The sequence below is a fragment of the Fistularia commersonii genome, chromosome 32, assembly GCF_037954325.1.
Source record: "Fistularia commersonii isolate RoL2024-O1a breed Wild chromosome 32, RoL_Fcom_v1.0, whole genome shotgun sequence".
Taxonomy (NCBI): domain Eukaryota; kingdom Metazoa; phylum Chordata; class Actinopteri; order Syngnathiformes; family Fistulariidae; genus Fistularia; species Fistularia commersonii.
Window position 1 is genome coordinate 9,163,436 of NC_141315.1, and position 21,127 is coordinate 9,184,562.

Consider the following 21,127-nt stretch of genomic DNA (forward strand, 5'->3'; position numbering starts at 1 on the left):
TGCTTTTGCTCCCTCACCTGTTATTCTATTTTATTTCTTCATTTTTTTGTGTATTTTATTTTTGATTTGTATTTAGCCTTAATTCATTTTCACTTTCTATTTATTTTTCTTCATCTCATTTCATTTTTTACTTTATATCTTGTATTTCTTATATATTTTAATTTAACCTTAATTCACTTTTTTTTTCTTTTTATTTTCATCTTTTTTCATTTTTGTTTTTATACTAATTTCACTTTATTTTATTTCATCATATCTTATTTTATTTTATTTTACTTTGCTTTATTTAATTTTACTTTATTTTTATTTTATTTCATACATTTTTTTGTATTTTGTTCTATGTTTATTTTATTTATTTTGTTATCAGGCCTGCTTCATATTCCAGCATCGCTTTGTGTCTTTGTGTGTGCGTCTGCTATTCTTTTTATTTAAAGAGGAATAAAACAAGAAAGAAAGTAAATTAGAGATTATTTCAAGTTTTGAAAATCATTTGAGGAATTAGCTGGAAAGAAAAAAGAAATGAAAGAAAACGAAGACAGGGAAGAAATTACAATAAGCAGATGTTAGCCTTGCGATAGCTAGCATCGGCTAGCGGCGATCAATAGTCGGATGTTTTGATCATTTCCAGCGTCCGAGTTGAAACTGTTGCATCTGTCTTTGTCGATCACTTCTCATTCCTGGATTTATTTTTGATTTCCATGCATTTGCAGCTTCACGCACCGATCCGACGTGACCATGTTAGCTGCGTCTTGTGTCCCAATTCGACAACCCACGAACGACCGTTTTCCCTAAAAGTTAGCAGAATTAGCTCAGCGGCTAACGCGATGCTAGTTTCGTTCCTCTTCCCTCACCCTGTTCCGCCCCCGGCTCCCGTGCACTTCCTCCCTCCTTCAAAACAAAAGCGCGAGGGTGACGTCTGGCTTGGAACGAGCATGTTTTTGCATTCCCACAAGCTACTTTTGCATCGAGCTACGGCGGCTAAACCCGCTTCTCCTTCTAACCGCCTCGTCTTTCCTCTTCCTCCCAACCGCCTCCCCGTCCACCAGAGCGGCTTCACCCCCCTCCACATCGCCGCTCACTACGGCAACATCAACGTGGCCACGCTGCTGCTGAACAGAGGGGCGGCCGTCGACTTCAAGGCCAGGGTAGGGCCGTCTCACACACACACACACACACACACACACACATATTGACGTGAGTGGGTGGGGCGACTGTATCTAAAAAGATCCAGTAAGTCGGTAAAAATAAAGAGGCGGCGCTGCGTGCTGGAGCTGCGTCTCGCCACTAGGGGGCGATATTTAGTCGCCAGAAGCGCGAGTCGACCAATCACAGAGGAGCGTTTTGTGGTTTTTTTTTTGTTTTTTGTTTTGTCTATGTGCAGAATGACATCACGCCGCTGCACGTGGCGTCCAAACGCGGGAACAGCAACATGGTGCGGCTGCTGGTGGAGCGCGGCGCCAAGATCGATGCCCGGACCAAGGTACATGCACACACACACACACACACACACACACACACACACACACACCATTGCAGAAAGTGTTTGTCCACAATTCCAGCCATGTGGCGTTCAGGTGCAATGGGAAAACAGGATATTCCTTTTTTTGTAGTTTATTTGTTAAAAAAAAAATGTCTGTATGAACGGATCAAACAAATGGATATTTTTTATCCATTTTTTTTAAATAAAATGCTCATAACTGTTTTGCTGTTAAAGTACAGGAAGTATTTTCCTGCTGTCAATCATTATATTTTTATTTACAGATATACATAACTCAAACTCCTGGAGAAAATTCTAGTGTAATGTAACTATTAGGTTTTTTTAGAACACCAGAAATAATAGTGAAGACACTTTGTCGTTCTTGATGGAGCAATTGTGGTAAAGATATTGCAAACCATACACATTTATTTTGACTTTGCTCCAAACCAAGTTTATTTTGGAAGGAGGTTTTTGACGCCCTCAAAGCACACAAAGCCGTACGACTGCATTATTTGGAGTAACCCTTATAAAAAGCGTTTAGTCCACGTCAGGGGTCCTTGCCGATGGAGGCAGCTCTCCTGTGGACTCTACGGTGGTGGATGCTCTGCAGAGATGGCAGTGGGGTTCTGGTGAGCTTCTCTTGTACCATATCGCGATGTAGCTTGTTAAAGGCAGCTGGGACCAGAGAAGTTGCTGAGGATCTTAGGCTACATGCCAAACCTCCTCAGCCTCCTCAGGAAGGCCGGTCGCCTTTGAGCCCTCCTGACCGTCTGCGTGGTGTTGAGGGACCAGGTGAGGTGCTTGCTTCGACCTTGGAGGAACAGTGGCTGATAACATCTCCTCTCCTTCCTCATGTCCACTACCATCTCCTTGGTCTTGTCCTTGTTGAGGGCAAAGTTGTTGTCCTCACATCACCTCTCCAGACCGGCCACCTCCGCCGGGGATGCGTCCAATCACTGCGATGTTGTCTGCAAACTTCAGGATGACGTTGTCCTCACGGGAGGCAACACAGTCTTGGGTGAAGAAGGAGAGGTCACATCCCTTAGGACTCGTCCCTTAGGACTCATCCCTGAGGAGTGCCCGGGTTCATCATGATGCTGGCTGAGATCCTGCAACCTGTCCTGACAGACTGGGGTCTACCAGGCAAGAAGTCCAGAGGGTGTGGTCCAGGCCATGGGTGGACATTTTGGTTTTGAGTTATTGGGTTACAACCGTGTTGAATGCGGAGTTGTAGTCCACAAAGAGCATCCAGATGTAGGAGTCTTCCTGTCCTAGGTGGGAGAGGGAGACTACTTCCTGTCCTAGGTGGGTGAGGGAGTAGTGGAGGGTGGCAGCTATGGTGTACTGAGGTGCAGGCCAAGGGTGGACAACTTGTGTGTGAGTTTTTGGGGTATGACTATGTTGAATGTAGAGTTGTAGTCCACAAAAGGCATCCAGATGTAGGAGTCTTCATGTCCTAGGTGGGTGAGGGAGACTACTTCCTGTCCTCGGTGGGTGAGGGAGTAGAGGAGGGTGGTACCAATGGTGGGCTGAGTTGGACCCGGCAAATTCAGTATGCGAATTTCAGGGGTTCCAGGCTTTCCGGGATGTTGTTCTGAATGCGGGCCAGAACCGCTCTCTGGAAGCGCTTTATGATGATCAGATGAATGCGACTGGCCTGCAGCCATTCTGGCAGGTGGTTGGGCTCCTCTTGGGGAGCCGGACGATGATTGTGACGAAAACAGAAAGGACGAAAGATACGTCCTAAACACTCTGCTCACATTAAAAGCTGGAACGATCAGGTGGATAAAACCGGACCTCCTTATATAAAACACAAAAAATATGGGTCATTTACCAGATGGAACCTAATACAATAAGGTCAAAGAGTTCTGGACTGGCATCCTTTTTGATGACCTATGTGTTTTTTTTTTTTTGTTTTAATAATGATATGTTCCTGTCTATTAGAAAAACTGAATAAAAATAGAGTTTTGAAAAAAAAAATCATCTGGTTGATGTTGACAGGACGGCCTGACGCCGCTGCACTGCGGAGCCCGGAGCGGACACGAGCAGGTGGTGGAGATGCTCCTGAACCGAGGGGCCCCCATCCTGTCTAAGACCAAGGTGGCACACACACACACACACACACACACACACTAGCATCCAACCGGCATGAAACCACCAGATTCATAGGCGCTTTTTTTTCACTGGTCCAGAAAACGAACACAAAACCGGCGACACATGATTTTCACACAAAAAAAACCCAACATAATAATAAACAAATAATAAAATAAATAAAATAAAAAAAATAGATAAAAATAATAAGCAAATATTTTCCGCTTTTGCTTTTAAGAGACATTTTTCCCAGATTCATAGGCGCTTTTTTTTTTACCGGTGCAGAAATTGAACCGGGCATCAACGTCAGAAAACCGGCGACACATGATTTTCACCCAAAAAAAACCAAAACATAATAATAAACAAATAATAAAATAAGAATGATAAAAAATAGATAAAAATAATAAGCAAATATTTTCCGCTTTTGCTGTTTAGAGACATTTTTCCCAGATTCATAGGCGCTTTTTTTTTTACCGGTGCAGAAAACGAACCGCGCATCAACGTCACAAAACCGGCGAAACATGATTTTCACACAAAAAAAAAAAACAACATAATAATAAACAAATAATAAAATAAATACAATAAAAAAAAATAGATAAAAATAATAAGCAAATATTTTCCGCTTTTGCTTTTTTAGAGACATTTTTCCCAGATTCATAGGCGCTTTTTTTTTACCGGTGCAGAAAACGAACCGCGCATCAACGTCACAAAACCGGCAACACATGATTTTCACCCCAAAAAAAAAAAAAACATAATAATAAACAAATAATAAAATAAATAAAATAAATAAAATAAAAAAAAATAGATAAAAATAATAAGCAAATATTTTCTGCTTTTGCTTTTTAGAGACATTTTTCCCAGATTCATAGGCGCTTTTTTTTTTACCGGTGCAGAAAATGAACCGGGCATCAACGTCAGAAAACCGGCGACACATGATTTTCACACAAAAAAAACATAATAATAAACAAATAATAAAATAAGAACAATAAAAAATAGATAAAAATAATAAGCAAATATTTTCCGCTTTTACTGTTAAGAGACATTTTTCCCAGATTCATAGGCGCTTTTTTTTTACCGGTGCAGAAAACGAACGTCACAAAACCGGCGAAACATGATTTTCACCCAAAAAACAAAACAAAACATAATAATAAACAAATACTAAAATAAAGAAATAAAATAAAAAAAAAAAATAGATAATATAGCAAATATTTTCCGCTTTTGCTCTTTAGAGACATTTCTCCCAATTTTTCATATTTTTCAGAAGAAAAACCCATCAAATTCTGATTTTTCCCACTTTTCCCCTCGAACTTTTCGTCGCTTTTTGGTTCGAAACGATCGAACTCGCCCGATCCCGTCCGACGGGCTTCTTCACCGAAAGCGACGTTTCCATAGTAACCGCCTCCCCCCCCTCTCACGGCGGCGCAGAACGGCCTGTCGCCGCTGCACATGGCGACGCAGGGCGACCACCTGAACTGCGTGCAGCTGCTGCTGCATCACGACGTGCCGGTGGACGACGTCACCAACGACTACCTGACGGCGCTGCACGTGGCGGCGCACTGCGGACACTATAAGGTCGCCAAGGTCATCGTGGACAAGAAGGCGAACCCCAACGCCAAGGCGCTGGTGAGGATGTAACACACACACACACACACACACACACACACACACACACACACACACACAGGGAACAGGAAGTAACCAGGAGTTCAGCGGCTGCTCTGAAACCTGTTGGCTGTCACTCTTTTTTATCCCTCTTTCTTTCTTTCCTTTCCTCCATCGTTCTCTCTTTCTCCTCTCACTCTTTCACTCTTTCACTCTCATTTTCTCATCCCACCTTTTCTCTCTTTCCTCTATCTCTCTTTTTCCATCATTCTCTCTCTCTTGCACATCCCTCTCTCCGTCTCTGTATTTCCTCCATCTCTCCATCATCACTTCCTCTCTTTTCCCTCTTTCTCTCTCTCTCTCTCTCTTTCCTTCATCTCTCCTCCCCCCTTCTTTTCCTCTCATCCATCACTTCATCTCTCTTCTCATTCTTTCTCCTCTCTTCCTCTCACACTCCGCTCTCTCTTCCCTTTCTCTCTCCATCTTTCTCTCTCTCTCTCTCTTTCCTCCATCTCTCCACCATCACTTCCTCTTTTCTCTCTCTCTCTTTTTTTTCTCATCCTTTTCTCATCTCACCCTCTCTCTCTCTCTTTCCTCCATCTCTCCATCATCACTCTCCTCTCTCTTTTCCCTCTTTCTCTCTCTCTTTTTTCTCATCCTTTCTCATCTAACCCTCTCTCTCTCCTCCATCTCTTCCTCTCTTTTCCTTTTCCCTTCCTCCCTCTCTCTCTCTCCACCTTTCTCTCTCTCTTCCCTCTCTTTTTTCTCACTCTTTCTCCTCTCTCTCCCCTCCACCTCTCCATTTCTCTCTCTCTCTTTCCTTCATCTCTCCTCCCCTCTCTCTTTTCCTCTCATCCATCACTTCATCTCTCTCTCTTTTCATTCTTTCTCATCTCTCCCTCTCTCTCTTTCCTCCATCTCTCCCCTTCTCTCTCTCTCTTTTCCTCTCATCCATCTCTCCCTCTCCTCCTCTCACTCCTCTCTCTTTTCCCTCTTTCTCTCTCTCTCTTTTTTTCTCATCCTTTCTCATCTCACCCTCTCTCTCTCTCCCCTTCTCTTTCTCCTTCTCTTTACTTCATCTCTCCACCATCACTTCCTCTCTTTTCCTCTCATCCATCTCTCCATCTCTCTCCTCCATCTCTCCCTCTTTCTTCCTCCCAAAGAAACAATCTCTTTCCTCCTCCTTTCTTTTTATTCTTTTCTTCATAATGACGCAGACCGGAAGTAGCGTGAAGCAGCGTGGCTGCCGGAGGGGGAAGAACGGAGGGATGAGGAGGGAAGGGAAGGATGAAGGGATGAAGGGATGAAGGGATGAAGGGATGAAGGAGGGGCGGCGAAAGAGAAGAGGAAAGAGAAGTTTCCTTTTTGACTCCCGGCCAGTCTTTCCATGCAGCCTGGCGGAAAACGCCGTCCCTTTCCGAACGCCGCTCCAAACGGGTCTCCGCTTTCTCCTCCTCCTCTTTGTTACAACCGTGTGTGTGTGTGTGTGTGTGTGTGTGTGTGTGTGTGTGTGTGTGTGTGTGTGTGTGTGTGTGTTCTCGCTCCAGAACGGCTTCACGCCGCTGCACATCGCCTGCAAGAAGAACCGGGTGAAGGTGATGGAGCTGCTTCTGAAGCACGGAGCCTCCATACAGGCCGTCACCGAGGTGTGTGTGTGTGTGTGTGTGTGTGTGTGTGTGTGTGTGTGTGTGTGTGTGTGTGTGTGTGTGTGTGCGCCCTCACGTTAATCTGCATAAAATGACATAAATCGTCCAAAATAAAATGCTACGTTTGAAACAAGGTCACATTCGAAACATTCAAAAAATGAAGCTTAAAACTTTATTGATAATGAATAAATTTATACATAAATAATCAAATAAAATCTGAATGAAAGGATTTGAAGGGGGAAAGCTGCTTATTTAAAAACAAACACAGAAACAAATGCACAAATATTAAATACAGAAGTGTATAGATGGGGAAAAAAAAATTGACAGTAAAAATAAATAAATACATAGAAATAATAAGTAGATGAATGAATATATTCTGAATTAAATGGCCAATGGGGAAAATTTACAAAAAAAATGAAATGCTAAGTTTAAAAAGAATGTCACGTTCAAAACAGAAAAGTCGAGGCTCAAAACTATTGATAATAAATCAATGGATAAAAAAAATGAATAATGAAATAAAATCTGAATAAAATAACAAATGCACAAATGTTTAATAAAGAAGTGTATTAATAGAAAAAATAAATGATTAAATGGAAATGATGCAAAAAATAAAAAAACCTGACATAAAGTTAGGAAATCCCCCCCCCCTAAAAAAATTGAAAGTGCATAGAAGAAAGGTGATAAAATTAAAAAACAGAAAAATGTAAATTTAATTTAAAAAAAAAAGTAAAACATTGATATAGAAAGTTACATTTAACACTTTTTTTTTACATTTCACAGACATTGTGCAAAATCTGCCCCCAAACAGTGACAAGAGAAGACGCACATAAATACATTTTCAAAAATAGAATTAATTGTTCATTTAGTTTGTCTCATCATGTGTGTGTTTTTGTACCCCCACATTAATCTGCGTAAAATTACATCAATTTGCCAAAATAACATGAGTTAAAAGGTCATATCTAAATAATTTGAAAAATACGTAAAAATTAATAAATGCATGCGTAATAAGTAAAAAAATATATATTCTGAATGAAATGACCGAGGCGGAAAGCTACTTATTTAAAAACAAGCAGATAAATAAAGAAATGCCCAAAAAAGTAATAAATGTAGACAAAAAACTGATGAAAGTTAAAAAATGTAGATAATAAATAAGATAAGTCATTCTTAGAAATGCCACAGAAATTGTGTAAAATACAGAAACCAGAAAACCAATATGAATACAAAATTTCAAAATAAAAGTCATCTGTGTGTCGCTTTCTCGGACGTCTAATAGCCTGTGTGTGTGTGTGTGTGTGTGTGTGTGTGTTTATACCCCCACATTACTCTGTGTAAAATGACATCAATGTAACAAAATAAAATGCTGAGCTACAATGTCATATTTAAATAATAATAAAAAATGTTCAATAATCAACAATTATTGACAGTAAAATAAATAAATACATAAATATGTAAATGAATAAATATATTCTGAATGAAATGACTTGAGGGGAAAAGCTACTGATTTAAAATCAAAGCAAGTAAAGAAATGCTCAAAAAAGTAATAAATACATAATTAAATAAAAAGATAAATAAGAACACCCACAGCCAAAAGATAAATCCTTCTTAAAAATGCCAAAAAAAAAAAATGCGGAAAAATCCAGAAACTAGAAAAGACCACCAGAAATCCCAGAAGTAAAAAAAAAAAATCAAAATAAAAGTGGCGTTTCCTCCGACGTCTAACAGCCCGTATGTGTGTGTGTGTGTGTGTGTGTGTTTATACCCCCACATTACTCTGTGTAAAATGACATCAATGTACCAAAATAAAATGCTGAGCCGCAATGTCATATTTGAATAATAATAAAAAAAATGTTCAATAATCAACAATTATTGACAGCAAAATAACTGAAATCAAAGCAAATAAAGAAATGCTCAAAAAAGATCAAAAATGCTCATAATTAAAATAGATAAAAGAAAAAGTTACAGATAATAAATAAGATAAATAGGAACACCCACAGCCCAAAGATAAATCTTTATAAAAATGCCCCAAAAAAAATGGTGTAAAATTCAGAAACTAGAAAAGACCACCAGAAATACAAAAAAAATTCAAAATAAAAGTGGCGTTTCCTCCGACGTCTAACAGCCCGTATGTATGTGTGTGTGTGTGTGTGTGTGTGTGTGTATGTTTTTACCCCTACATTACTCTGTGTAAAATGACATCAATGTACCAAAATAAAATGCTGAGCCGCAACGTCATATTTGAATAATAATAAAAAAAATGTTCAATAATCAGCCCGTGTGTGTGTGTGTGTGTGTGTGTGTGTGTCTCCCTGCAGTCCGGTCTGACTCCCATCCACGTCGCCGCCTTCATGGGACACGAGAACATCGTCCATCAGCTCATCAACCACGGAGCTTCGCCCAACACCAGCAACGTGGTGCGTCCTCTCGCCTTTTTCTCTCTTTCAAACTCCGTCACCCGGCGTGGACGAGCGGCGGCGGCGGCGGCGGCGGCGGCGGCGGAAAAAAGCGGCGGACTCGACCCGGAGAAGCGAGGGAACGCCGACATATTGCTTCCATATGGAGGAGTGGAAGGAAGGAGGTGAAGAAGAAGGAGGAGGAGGAGGAGGAGGAGCGGAGGCTTCCACCCCGGAGTAATGGGTCGCCCACGTCTGTGGGCAGGTTTCCGTAGAAACGGAAAATTATGGGACGTCATTATGGTGAGCTGGGTGTGGAAGACAAGGGGGTCCCCCCGCCCCCCCTCTTTTTCTCCCTCTCTCTTTTTCCCTCCCTCTTTTTCCCCTTCTCCTTTTTCACTCCTCATCCTTGGCTTGAATCGAAGGGCGCGACGTCGGCGAGCTTCGTCGTCTCCGTAAGAGGAACCTTTTATTTGGGTGATATCTCATCGTGTGTGTGTGTGTGTGTGTGTGTGTGTGTGTGTGTGTGTGTGTCGCAGAGAGGGGAGACGGCGCTCCACATGGCGGCGAGGGCAGGTCAGTCCGGCGTGGTCCGCTACCTGGTCCAGAACGGGGCGCGGGTGGACGCCAAGGCCAAGGTACGACAAAACACACACACACACTCACACACATGCACACACACACATGTGCGGGCGGGAAAAAAAAAAATCACATAATTGAAACCAGACTGACTGGACCCTGTATGTGTGTGTGTGTGTGTGTGTGTCTCTGTTGTTGTCGTTACGGAGATAAAGACACATTCCTGCTGCTTTCAATTTGAGGCTTTTCCTTTTTTTTTTTTTTTTTTTTTTTTTTTTTCCGTCTCTGTCGGCCCCGGGAAAGGAAAAACTCAGGTCTGAAATTATGGTCTGGAGATGAACGACTGCCGGAAAAAAAAAAAAAAAAAAATAGAAAAGCTTAAAGAATCAGGAAAAACAAATCCCGACTTTTCCATCTGACGCGTTATAAATACACTTGGAATAAATCTGAATCTTAAAAAATGAGGACGTAAAAAAAAAAAAAAAATGACGGTTGCCATGGAAACGCACCGCTCTGAAAACAGTTTTAAAACCGAATCCCCCTCCTCCCCCCGGCTGCACCGATTGGACGAAAAGTTTCCGTTCGTGGAAAAGCGGCTTAAACGTGGTCGCGCCTCGATGGCGTCCCCTAGAGGCGCGGGGCGGTACTGCAGCGCACCGACTGACGCTTCCTCCCGCAGGACGACCAGACGCCGCTGCACATCTCCAGCCGCCTCGGCAAGCAGGACATCGTCCACGAGCTGCTCGCCAACGGCGCCTGTCCGGACGCCACCACCAGCTCCGGCTACACGCCGCTGCACCTGGCGGCCAGGGAGGGGCACCGGGACGTGGCGGCGGCGCTGCTGGACCAAGGAGCCAACCTGGACGTCACCACCAAGGTAGGCGTACGATTATTATTTCACGCTTATTGTTATGGTCGTGACAGGGGTGTGTTTGCGTCGGATGGTCTTTTCCAGAAGGGCTTCACGCCGCTGCACGTGGCGGCAAAGTACGGCAAGCTGGAGGTGGCTAACCTGCTGCTGCAGAGGAACGCGCCGCCGGACGCCGCCGGGAAGGTACCGCAATCGGCGGCGGTTTTTCCATGCATGAGCAAAACTTTTCTGGATACCGTTGTATCACTCGCTAACACCCTGTGTGTGTGTGTGTGTGTGTGTAGAGTGGACTAACTCCACTGCATGTAGCGGCGCACTACGATAACCAGAAGGTGGCGCTGCTGCTGCTCAAGCAGGGCGCCTCTCCGCACGCCGCCGCCAAGGTGAGAAGGCGTTAGGGGCGGAGTCGGCAGCACGGTAGCTTAGCTTAGCATAAGAAATGGCTAGTCGGGAGGGGAAATACTCCAATATTTGATTGAAATACCTGAATCCATAATGATCTGTGGCACCCAGATCAGAATACTTCTTTAGTACTTTCGTACTTCTTGGTCAGTATTTGTACTTGTAGTATTTATTAGTATTTGTATTTGTACTAAAAGTACCCGCAGGTACACGGCTGGTCAGCCGGTCGTGTCGACGTTTTCCTCTTCTCAACTATTTTCTTTGCTTACGAAGTGTAATAACTTAACTGAACTCCATATTAATCATTAATCGTGTATGAAATTAATCCTGCCCAGTTAATCCATACACGATTAATGAACTAATTCATGAACGATCAATTGTGACTCCCAGAATGGTTACACGCCGCTGCACATCGCCGCCAAGAAGAACCAGATGGAGATAACCACCACGCTGCTGGAGTACGGCGCCGCCACGGGCGCCGTGACGCGGCAGGGCATCACGCCGCTGCACCTCGCCGCCCAGGAGGGCAACGTGGACATCGTGACGCTGCTGCTGGCGAGGGACGCTCCCGTCAACATGGGCAACAAGGTGTGTCGTGTTAGCGTGTTAGCGTGTTAGCGTGTTAGCGTGTTAGCTGCCACGTCCAATCAAATCGGCCGGTCCGATCCAATATGGCTGCCGGCGAGGATCAAATTAATCTGATTAATCGCTATTAATCTGTTCATTCCCCCTGGTTTAAATAAGAAAAAATGTACTTTAAAAATAAACAATAATGTATTAAATGTGAGTAACTGAAGCGATTTGATTAGATGTATTTCTCTCCGCCGCAACTAAAAACAGTATAATTCGTCTATAGAATTATTCTGTGCGCGTCTCTGCCAACATCGTATCCTTAAAAAGAAAGAAATATAGATCAACTTGCAACAAAGAATAACTTTGCTAACACAAAACCGGAGACGCCAACATTCGGTACGTTTGAAGCCGAGCGTTACATTCGCTTCGTCGTATTTCCTCGTCTTAAATTGTATTTCCTCGTTCCTCTTTCGGGTGACATTCGTTTGTCTCATTATCTCCGTCTCTCGCCGCCTTTCTTATCATTCTTGATAAATATTTTTCTATGGCGTGTCTTGAAGGTTTGCTCTCCGCACTTTATATTTCCTGCTCTTTGCTTTGTGTGCGAACGCTCGGTGCAAAACACCATGTAGCATTAGCGCTACACATTAGCTCTAATGTAGCTAATCCTACATTAGAGTTAATGTGTAGCATTAGCACTACACATTAGCTCTAATGTAGCTAATGGTACACCGTTAGCATGTTCCCGCTGGCATCACAACCACGATTTGACAATCATTGGCTGAACTTAACTTACTGGCCGCACACTTAATGCTACATTGTGTTGCTAAATGACACACTTTGCTACCCTTTACGGCTAAATTTACTTTAGCGCCGGAGTTTTTAAAACCATCAAACCATCAACACTGCGGCTTAAAAAAACGATGCGGCTAATTTAGGGATTTTTTTCCAATTCCGACACCGAAGACGACGACTTTTACGTTTTTTTTTAGCGTGCAGGAGGAAGAAAAAGATAGCGATCAGCTGGAATAGGACAACTTTTCATGGTGTTGACAGGCACTGTTCAGAAATTAAACCATTTCCCGGACGTATTTGTGGATGTTACCGGTGTGTTTAATTTAATTAAAAGTTTAAAATATGTTGAAATGACGGTATCACCATTCACGGTTGCACTAAAAAAAAAAATAATTATCAGGAGCCACAGTTTGGGTTCGAACCGTTGCTCAGGTTAGATAATGGAAATTAGCAGTTAGTCCATATCTTCATATGTAAACATATATTATATGGTATTTAAATCAGGCGATGTAAGATCTTTCAGAGGCTCCCAGTTTCGAGGGCTCGTTTGCATTAAAAAACCTACATATTTAAATGTTTATGCAATTTTCCAAAAACATTTTAATGTCATTCCTGGATGAGTGACCTCCATTTTTTTTTGTTTTTCCTCTTCCTCAGTCCAACCTGACGCCGCTCCATCTGGCCGCCCAGGAGGATCGAGTCAACGTGGCCGAGGTTCTGGTCAATCACGGCGCCGACATCGACCCCGAGACCAAGGTTAGTAGATTAAAAAATATATATGTAAAAACAAAAATGGTAGAAAAGAGGGGGCGTTTATTTTTGTGAATGGGTTTGTGTGCCGCCAGCTGGGTTACACCCCCATCCACGTGGCCTGTCACTATGGCAACGTGAAGATGGTGAACTTCCTGCTGAAGAACCAGGCGAAGGTCAACGCGAAGACCAGGGTAATAATTCTACACACCAGTCATATGTGTGTGTGTGTGTGTGTGTGTGTGTGTGCCTCCTGCTGACTCTGCAGGATGTTTCTAATGTGTGTGTGTGTGTGTGTGTGTGTGTGTGTTGCAGAACGGCTACACCCCCCTCCACCAGGCCGCCCAGCAGGGACACACACACATCATAAACTTGCTGTTGCACCAAGGAGCGTCGCCCAATGAACTCACCGCTGTCAGTGTACACACACACACACACACACACACACACACACACACACACACACATGACCGCGACCTTTGTGTCTTGTAATCTGCTTTCAGTTACATGAGGGAATACATGTCAGCGTAGCATTTAGCACTGGGAGGTTTGGAATTAAAAGCACATGCTAGCAGGCTCTCTCTCTCTCACACACACACACACACACACACACACACACACACACACTAACTGCTTGACATGAATGAAGCTGTGAAGAGCAGCGTTTCTTTTTATTTTGTTCACGTGCAGACGTCTGGTGCCGTTAAGCTATTCCATTTGCCTATTCTACCTTGCAGCCATTAGCCGTTAGCCATTAGCATCTTTTTTTAACTTTCACTTTTCATTTGCGCACTTAGCATATACATTTTTGAAACTCCGATCTAGTTTTCTGTCTTCTACTCATCTGACTTTTGGGGGAAAACAACTCATTCCATACCCTGCTGTGTATCACCACTTTTTTTTTTTGTTTTTTTCCCGGCTCCAGAACGGGAACAGCGCTCTCTCCATTGCCAGGAGGCTAGGCTACATCTCCGTGGTCGACACGCTAAAGGTGGTCACCGAGGAGACGGCTGTGGCTCAGGTGGGTACAGGTTTAGGTTACCAATGGAAAGAACGCATTAACCAGAACCCGACCAGTGTCGAGTTTGAGCTCTTCAAAATCGGCGCCAATCCAAAGCCTGCCGGACTTCCGGTTGGTCAGTTAGGTTTAGGGTTAGCGCGGGAGTTGGGGTGAGGGTTAGCATTAGGGTTCTGATCGATGTGGTCCATGTTCCATTGGTACCAAAACCAAGTTTCTGCTCCATTGTTTAGAAGATTAACAAATAGTTTGGAAAGATTGATCATTAGGGTTTCGGTTCGGTAAGTCGGTTATAACCATCGTCACCAATGTAGCAACCCTCAAGTTGTTCATCTCACCGTTTGAGATAGAGATGTGGAAATTAGGCCTACCCACATTGTCTTGGGTGGGCTTTCCAACGGTACCACTCCCAAGCTTGCTCGACTTAACATCGGCGAGTTAGGTTTAGTGTTAGGGTTAAGGTTGGGGTTGGGGTTAGGGCTCCGGTAAATGTGGGGAACCCGGGGAACCTGGAGTGAACCCACCAACACATGGAGAACATAGAGACTCCACACCGAAAGCCCCCCAGTGGGACTCCAACAAGGGATCTTCTTGCTGCGAGGCAGAAATGCTAACCGCTAACTGGTCATTTTTGCATCATCCGGAATCATCTGATGAAAATGTTGAAATTATGGATATAAATGGACGCAGAAGGCGCAAGTTCAAAGGTCTCCACAAAACAGGGAAACACCTGGAGATCTTGGTTAAGCTTAAAATCCGTCCAGAAATGGCCAGAAGATGCACCCTTTGCCCTTTAGCTGCGTCTACCAACGCCGATGCAACACTTTTAGATCGTCTTCAGTTTTCATATTCATTGGTGGTCCTCTGGTCCAGGTCATTGTCAAACGTTGTTCCTGGTGACACCTGCTAAGATAAGATAAACGTTATCGATCCTCATTGGGGAATTCCTTTGCTAACAGCAGCGTCTTAAAGAAGAAATGCTATTCAGTCGCTTTCCCCCCCAAAAAAATCAACAAAACTCAAAGTATAGGTTTTTGACGAAGCTACATGGACGTCCTCACACCTGCTGGACTCTCAGAAGATCCACAAGCTCAGCTTTGTTTGCTTCCAGGAACAGCGGGACTTCAACTGTAGTGACTCTGCTGTTTGAAAGTGTTAGCTGCTTAGCCCAGGCTAAAGCTAACGTGAGTGGCTATTAGTGACAGTAGCAAGCTAGTCAGCTAAGCTAAAGTCACCAGGGTCTGGATGGGCGGCTTTCGATGGCAAAGTTGGAAATGTTAGATATGCTAACGCTAACGATAGAGATATGCTAATGTTTAATGAAATCTAGCTGGTGTAAGCTAAGTTAAGCACGCATCTTCTCTCTGTCCTCCTGCTTCCAGCAGCCGCTGACGGAGAAGCACAAGATGAACGTCCCGGAGACCATGAACGAGGTGCTGGACATGTCCGACGACGAAGGTAAGGATCCCGGCGCCGGCGGCGTCTTCAGCCTGTGAGCGGGGAGCGACTTCCACGCGTTTCTTTCTTTTCTTCAACCACGGCTGTTGTCACGGAGACGTGGTGGCGCCATTTTTCAAATGTCATCCGCCGCCTCCGTCCCCATCATGATTTCAACGTTTGATCGGGATTGTAGAGTCAAACGTGGCGCGAGCGGACGGTGAAAGAGGGGACGAAGAACTACGACCCCACCGACCCCCGGCGAACCCGGGGTTCCATCCCAGACGGATTCTTTTGAAAACTTTGCAAAGTATTGTCGTGGACGGGTGGGATTTTTAAGAGACGCTAGCAGGGGGAGATGCTAGCTGATGGTTGCGGGGTAACTGGGTGTTGCTAGCGGAGCTGAGGATTGTGGGTAATGTAGTTCTTCTCAACTGGAACCTCTTGTTCTAGCTCAAAGTCGGGAGTTTAATATCCGGGAATTATTTAATTCCTTCTCGTTTTTATTATTTTTATTATCATCATCGTATTATTATTATTTTTATCATTATTATTATTTTATAATAATAATATTTTTTAATTTAATTTATTTGTTAATTTTATTCCCCCCCCCCCCGCTAACCCTCTCCTCCGTCCTGATCACAGTCTGTAAAGCCAATGTTCCCGAATTGATCACAGAAGACTATTTGTCTGATGTTGACGAAGGTATTTTCTCTCTTTTTTTTTTTTCCCTTTTCTTTGACTCATTCCTTCTCTTCCTCCGTCCATCCGTCCGTCGCTCACAGCTTCCGTCCCCGTCCGCTAACCCCTTCGCATTAGCGTGGATTTGAAAGCCTTTCCTGTTTCCTCACCTCACCGATAATTACACGGAGTCCCGAAAAGGCGATCGGCTGCCCGAGCGGCGGTTATTGTCTCGTCACGACAACATATCATCCCGTTCCCGGCAGGGGAGTATCTTGTGCGCACGAGATAATAACTTCACCCGGCATTTGAGCCCTTACGACCGTGTTACCGATACGAAAGATGATCATCTCGGGTTGTTAAATTGTGGGAACGAGATAAAAACAAAGCGGGATTAAGACGATCCAGGACCGAAAGGGACTCCCTGTAATTCTGCTATTGCATGTGCGAACCTAATTTTCAATTCTTTTATTACTATATTGTTTTTTTTTTTTTTTTAAAAAAACATCTCCCGGCGATAGATTAGCCGCCTCGCGCTCTGCTAGCGTCCTACCGCGGGAATTTTATATCTCTTTCTCGGTTGCCACGGCAACCGTTCGAGTAAGGCGACGCGGGCTGCTTGCTATTCAGCACGCACGCACACACACACAAGCACAAACGCGCGCACACACTCGACGCTTTGTCTTCGGTGGCTGGTCGGTGACGCTTCCATTGTGTTTGCACACACAGCCGGGGGCAAAGCTAGCATAGGGGTGCCATCGGGGGGGAGGAGGGGGTCGTCTGCTCGTCTTCAACCAAGCCGAGAGACGAGAAAGAAAGAAAAAAGACGCGCCAGGTTTGTTTTGTTTTCCGCTCGCCGCCATTTTTTTTCCACGGTGACGTCCCGTGGGGGGTATCTTTTCGCTTCCGTGACGTCAAACCCCCCCTTCGCAAAACTCGGTTTATTCAATACCAACCAGCTGCGCTCTATGTGTGTGTGTGTGTGTGCGCGCAAGTGTGTGTGTGTGTGTGCAACAGGAAGTTGAAGTGTGTGATGGTGCCCGTTAGGCTCCGCCCATTTTTTTCCTGACAATATATATATTTTTTTTTCATGGCTTTTCCTTCTGGGATGAGCCTACAAAGCTTAAAATAAACTGAAATTATTTTCAATTAAATTTAATTAATGGTTAAATCTTTTTCATTTCTGTCAGCCCTGTTTTCTGATGTAATAATCTACTTCTTATCACTTCCTGTAATCAGTAAAAATAATGTAACACGGAAAGTACCGTGAGCGAGGAAGTGGGTTCAATGACCTGTGGAAAATATAATTACACATAATAATTATTAAAAAAAAAACGTGCAGTTTTGCACCATATTAATAGTAGCAGTAACAAGACAGTGACGGGGAAAGTTTCGGATTCATTTGTTCTTATTTAGATATTAAAAGCAAGCAGTTCGAACGAAGGCGGGTGACCGTGCGTCCGATTTACGATTTTTTTTAAAGGACACTGAATGTAACACTCAAAGAAAAGCAGGAGCTCCTCCGCGCCGTCGCGTTCAATGTTTGCGCTTCGGTGTGTGTGTGTGTGTTTGTGCGTTTGCGTGTTTGTCACGGGCTCTTCCAAACCCGATCGGCGCGACGTGAAAGACAATTAGAAAAAAAAAAAATTTAAATGAGTGAATTTCTGCTTTGTCCAAACAGAGATGGATTGTGGGAATATCTGCGTCAACTATTCCTGTAAGTCCCAAACGCCTCACTTCGACTAACTCGAATAACCAGCTTGAGGTGGCGCCGCTAAACCGACTGAACTAAACCCGACATGCGTGCGTGTGTGTGTGTGTGTGTGTGTGTGTGTCGCCATTGTACAAAAAATGCATATTTATCGGTGTGTATGTGCATGTTTGATGTGACCTGTGCCGCGACGGGTGGCGTTGCCATGGAGCTTCGGCCGCCTCTGACTCCCCGGTCTAAAATTGTATGGTGTGTAACCCTAGGCATCCGAAAACACACACACATACCAGCAATGATTAACATCTCCGATAACACACACCCACAACGCGCCGCGGAACACACACGCTCGCTCGGCGGGTTCCTCCGCTCCGGTAAACAGCTACCGGAAGGAGCAGTTTAATCCCAACCAATCAGATTACTGATAGATTACGCTCGGCCAATCAGGAAAGACGTAACTGCAGAATATATAAACAGAACTTTAAACTGCATAAAGTATCATGTATCATGTAATCTCATATAATCTAATGTCGTGTAATCTCATATAATCTCATATTATTATCGCTGTGGAAAATAATACGCTTGAGAAAGCAAGAATTCTGTCTTAAAAAAAGCTAATATTGCACTTTATTTATAGTTTTAATGAACTCTTAGGAGTTTCTCGCTCAGCCTGCACCCCGAATTCCACCCCGAGGGGTTCGCTAATCCCGCCGTTATCGGTGGAACGCCGTTTTTCCTTCGAATGTGTGACCTGGATCGGTCTGCTGTTCTTTTTTTTTTTTTTTTTTTTTTTGTGTACACGGTTGTCATGGAAATGTACTGCATGATCAATAATCCAATCAGGGCTTTGGGTGTGTGTGTGTGTGGGGGGGGGATTAATCCCACGTATCTAATCCCGACCCCTGATGGACCTGTCTATCTCCTGGTTCCCTGTGAAACGTCCTGTTTGTAAAGACGAGGGGCGGCACATTCCCCGCGGTTCGGGTCGGCGTTCTGCTTTCCGGACACTAGGGGGCGCTCTTCCGGAGGGAAGGGGGGTCGGGGACGCCGTTTAACCGCTAAAGACAGGGGTGTCAAACTCATTTTAGTCCGGGGGCCAAATACGGCCAGTAAAATTATAGCGTAATTACCTAAAAGTAACACTCAGTCCAAATGTTGTATCTCATAGTGGCGCCGAAACTTGCTGCCTCCACACCGAGCATACAAGTCCCTTATTAACCTCAACCAAGAAATTATGAAGTGGTCCGTTTTTCTTGGAAAACCAGGACACTCCAGGTCCACTTTTCTCTTTTTTTGACAACCACATCTTGCCGATGAGGGTGTCGGGGCCAACGGAAAAGCTAATACATCGCTAACAATAAGTAATAGTAGTAATAAGTATATTAAATGCTATTTCCAGACCCGGAAGCTATGGGTCACATAATGTGCCGTGTTGCTAACGCTAAAATAAACTAAACTAATAGCATGCGCCGCTAGCAGGCAATATAGGAACTGCATTTTTATTCAAAAAAAAAAAAAAAGTAGTTCATGACTTTTTTTTAGATTTTTTTTGACGGACCGGATCGGACCCCCCGGCGGGCCGGTACTGGCCCGCGGGCCGTACGTTTGACACCCCGAAACCTAACCGACGAATGAACCCTAAAACTAACCAAAGCCTGGTTTCTGCTAACCCTAACCAACCGCTGGGAATGTGGTACATATACTGTGCATACACATGCAGTATATTTATATATATTTATGTAGTACTATGTGTACTTTGTGTCCGTGTCTGTTCTCTGTACTGGATCAATGGAAAAAACAATGGTGTGTGTCTGTGTGAGTGTGTGTGTGTGTGTGTGTTTGCATACCTGCCCAATAAAGCTGATTGTGATTCCAAAACGGTGGAGTTATTTTTGTAACCCCACACACACACATACACACACACACACACACATACACACACACACACGTAAACTTTCGGGGGCACCAAGAGGGAGCTGTGTGGACTCCCACACTCAGTATGGGCTGGTTTATAGGTGTGTGTGTGTGTGTGTGTGTGTGTGTGTGTGTTTGTGTGCTGAAAGAGAAGTCAAAGTTTGCGCTCCCTAGCGCTCCTGTTGACTCTGCATAGGTAGGGAGAACACACACACTCTTACTATTTCTGTCCTGCAGTGGGATCTAGGTGTCCGTTCCGGAACACACACACACACACACACACACACATGCGCACACACACACACACACACATGCAAACAGTGGATAATCCCGGAGCTGGGTGGGGAGGCGGGAGAAAGGCGATCTGTTTGTGTGAGCTCAGACGGAGGAGTGTGAGCACAGGGGCAACTTTTCAGGGGGGGAAAGAGTGAGAGGGAGTGAGAGAAGGAGTGCAGCGAACGGACGGATGAAGTGTTTTAAAGCGGGAGGTGAGCACACACACACACACACACACACACACACACACATACGTACATACATACACTCGCGACCTCAGACAGAATGAGAAGAAACCCCTGTGAACACGCCATGGAATGCTGCCAGACGGGGGTCTGTGGTGTGTGTGTGTGTGTGTGTGTGTGTGTGTGTGTGTGTGTGTGTGTGTGTGTGTGTGTGTGTGTGTGTGTGTGCGTGCGTGTGTGTGTGTAAGGGAGGGAGGCAATTTCAGGGGGGGAGGGGTGCTGTAGCAGCATGGGATGAGGTGACACTGTGCATTGGGTGTGTGTGTGTGTGTGTGTGTGTGTGTGTGTGTGCAGGAATGCTCTCCCTCTCTTTCCCCTCTTTCATTTCTCCGCCTGCATGCACTTGCTCCGGCCTCCCCCTCTTTTTTTTTTTTCTCCCCCCTTCCACCACGCCGCTAACTGTTCCTGCTCCGCTCCCTCGCCCTTCTCCACTTCCTGTCGTCCTCGCCGCCGCCGCCGCCGCTCATCTTTTCTTTCATCCCCCTCTCTCTCTCTCTGCACTTGTTGCCCCCGGCGACACCCCCCCCTCCCCCCCCCGAGCTTTTCTTTGTGATTGGTTTTGTTTTTGAAGGCCGGGACCGGAGAGAGCTGAACTGGAAAACATCCCATTGGTGCGACGGGTGAATCGACCGGCTAGCGCCCCGACAACACGAAGGGGGGGGGGGCGAGGGAGGA

At 44.6% G+C, this 21,127-nt stretch overlaps 1 protein-coding gene across 1 annotated transcript in view; it reads left to right on the forward strand.

Annotated features, from left to right (window-relative positions):
* LOC147215404 (ankyrin-3-like) overlaps positions 1–21,127 on the forward strand; it is an 82,781-nt gene that overhangs the window by 25,826 nt on the left and 35,828 nt on the right. Inside the window, exons 8-25 of the mRNA XM_086140128.1 lie at positions 1,044–1,142; positions 1,379–1,477; positions 3,476–3,574; positions 4,991–5,188; positions 6,715–6,813; positions 9,126–9,224; positions 9,743–9,841; positions 10,462–10,659; positions 10,738–10,836; positions 10,938–11,036; positions 11,446–11,643; positions 13,081–13,179; positions 13,269–13,367; positions 13,489–13,587; positions 14,099–14,194; positions 15,577–15,649; positions 16,274–16,333; positions 17,991–18,026. Coding sequence (XP_085996254.1) covers positions 1,044–1,142; positions 1,379–1,477; positions 3,476–3,574; positions 4,991–5,188; positions 6,715–6,813; positions 9,126–9,224; positions 9,743–9,841; positions 10,462–10,659; positions 10,738–10,836; positions 10,938–11,036; positions 11,446–11,643; positions 13,081–13,179; positions 13,269–13,367; positions 13,489–13,587; positions 14,099–14,194; positions 15,577–15,649; positions 16,274–16,333; positions 17,991–18,026 — 1,948 coding nt within the window. The remainder of the gene's footprint in view (positions 1–1,043; positions 1,143–1,378; positions 1,478–3,475; positions 3,575–4,990; positions 5,189–6,714; positions 6,814–9,125; positions 9,225–9,742; positions 9,842–10,461; positions 10,660–10,737; positions 10,837–10,937; positions 11,037–11,445; positions 11,644–13,080; positions 13,180–13,268; positions 13,368–13,488; positions 13,588–14,098; positions 14,195–15,576; positions 15,650–16,273; positions 16,334–17,990; positions 18,027–21,127) is intronic.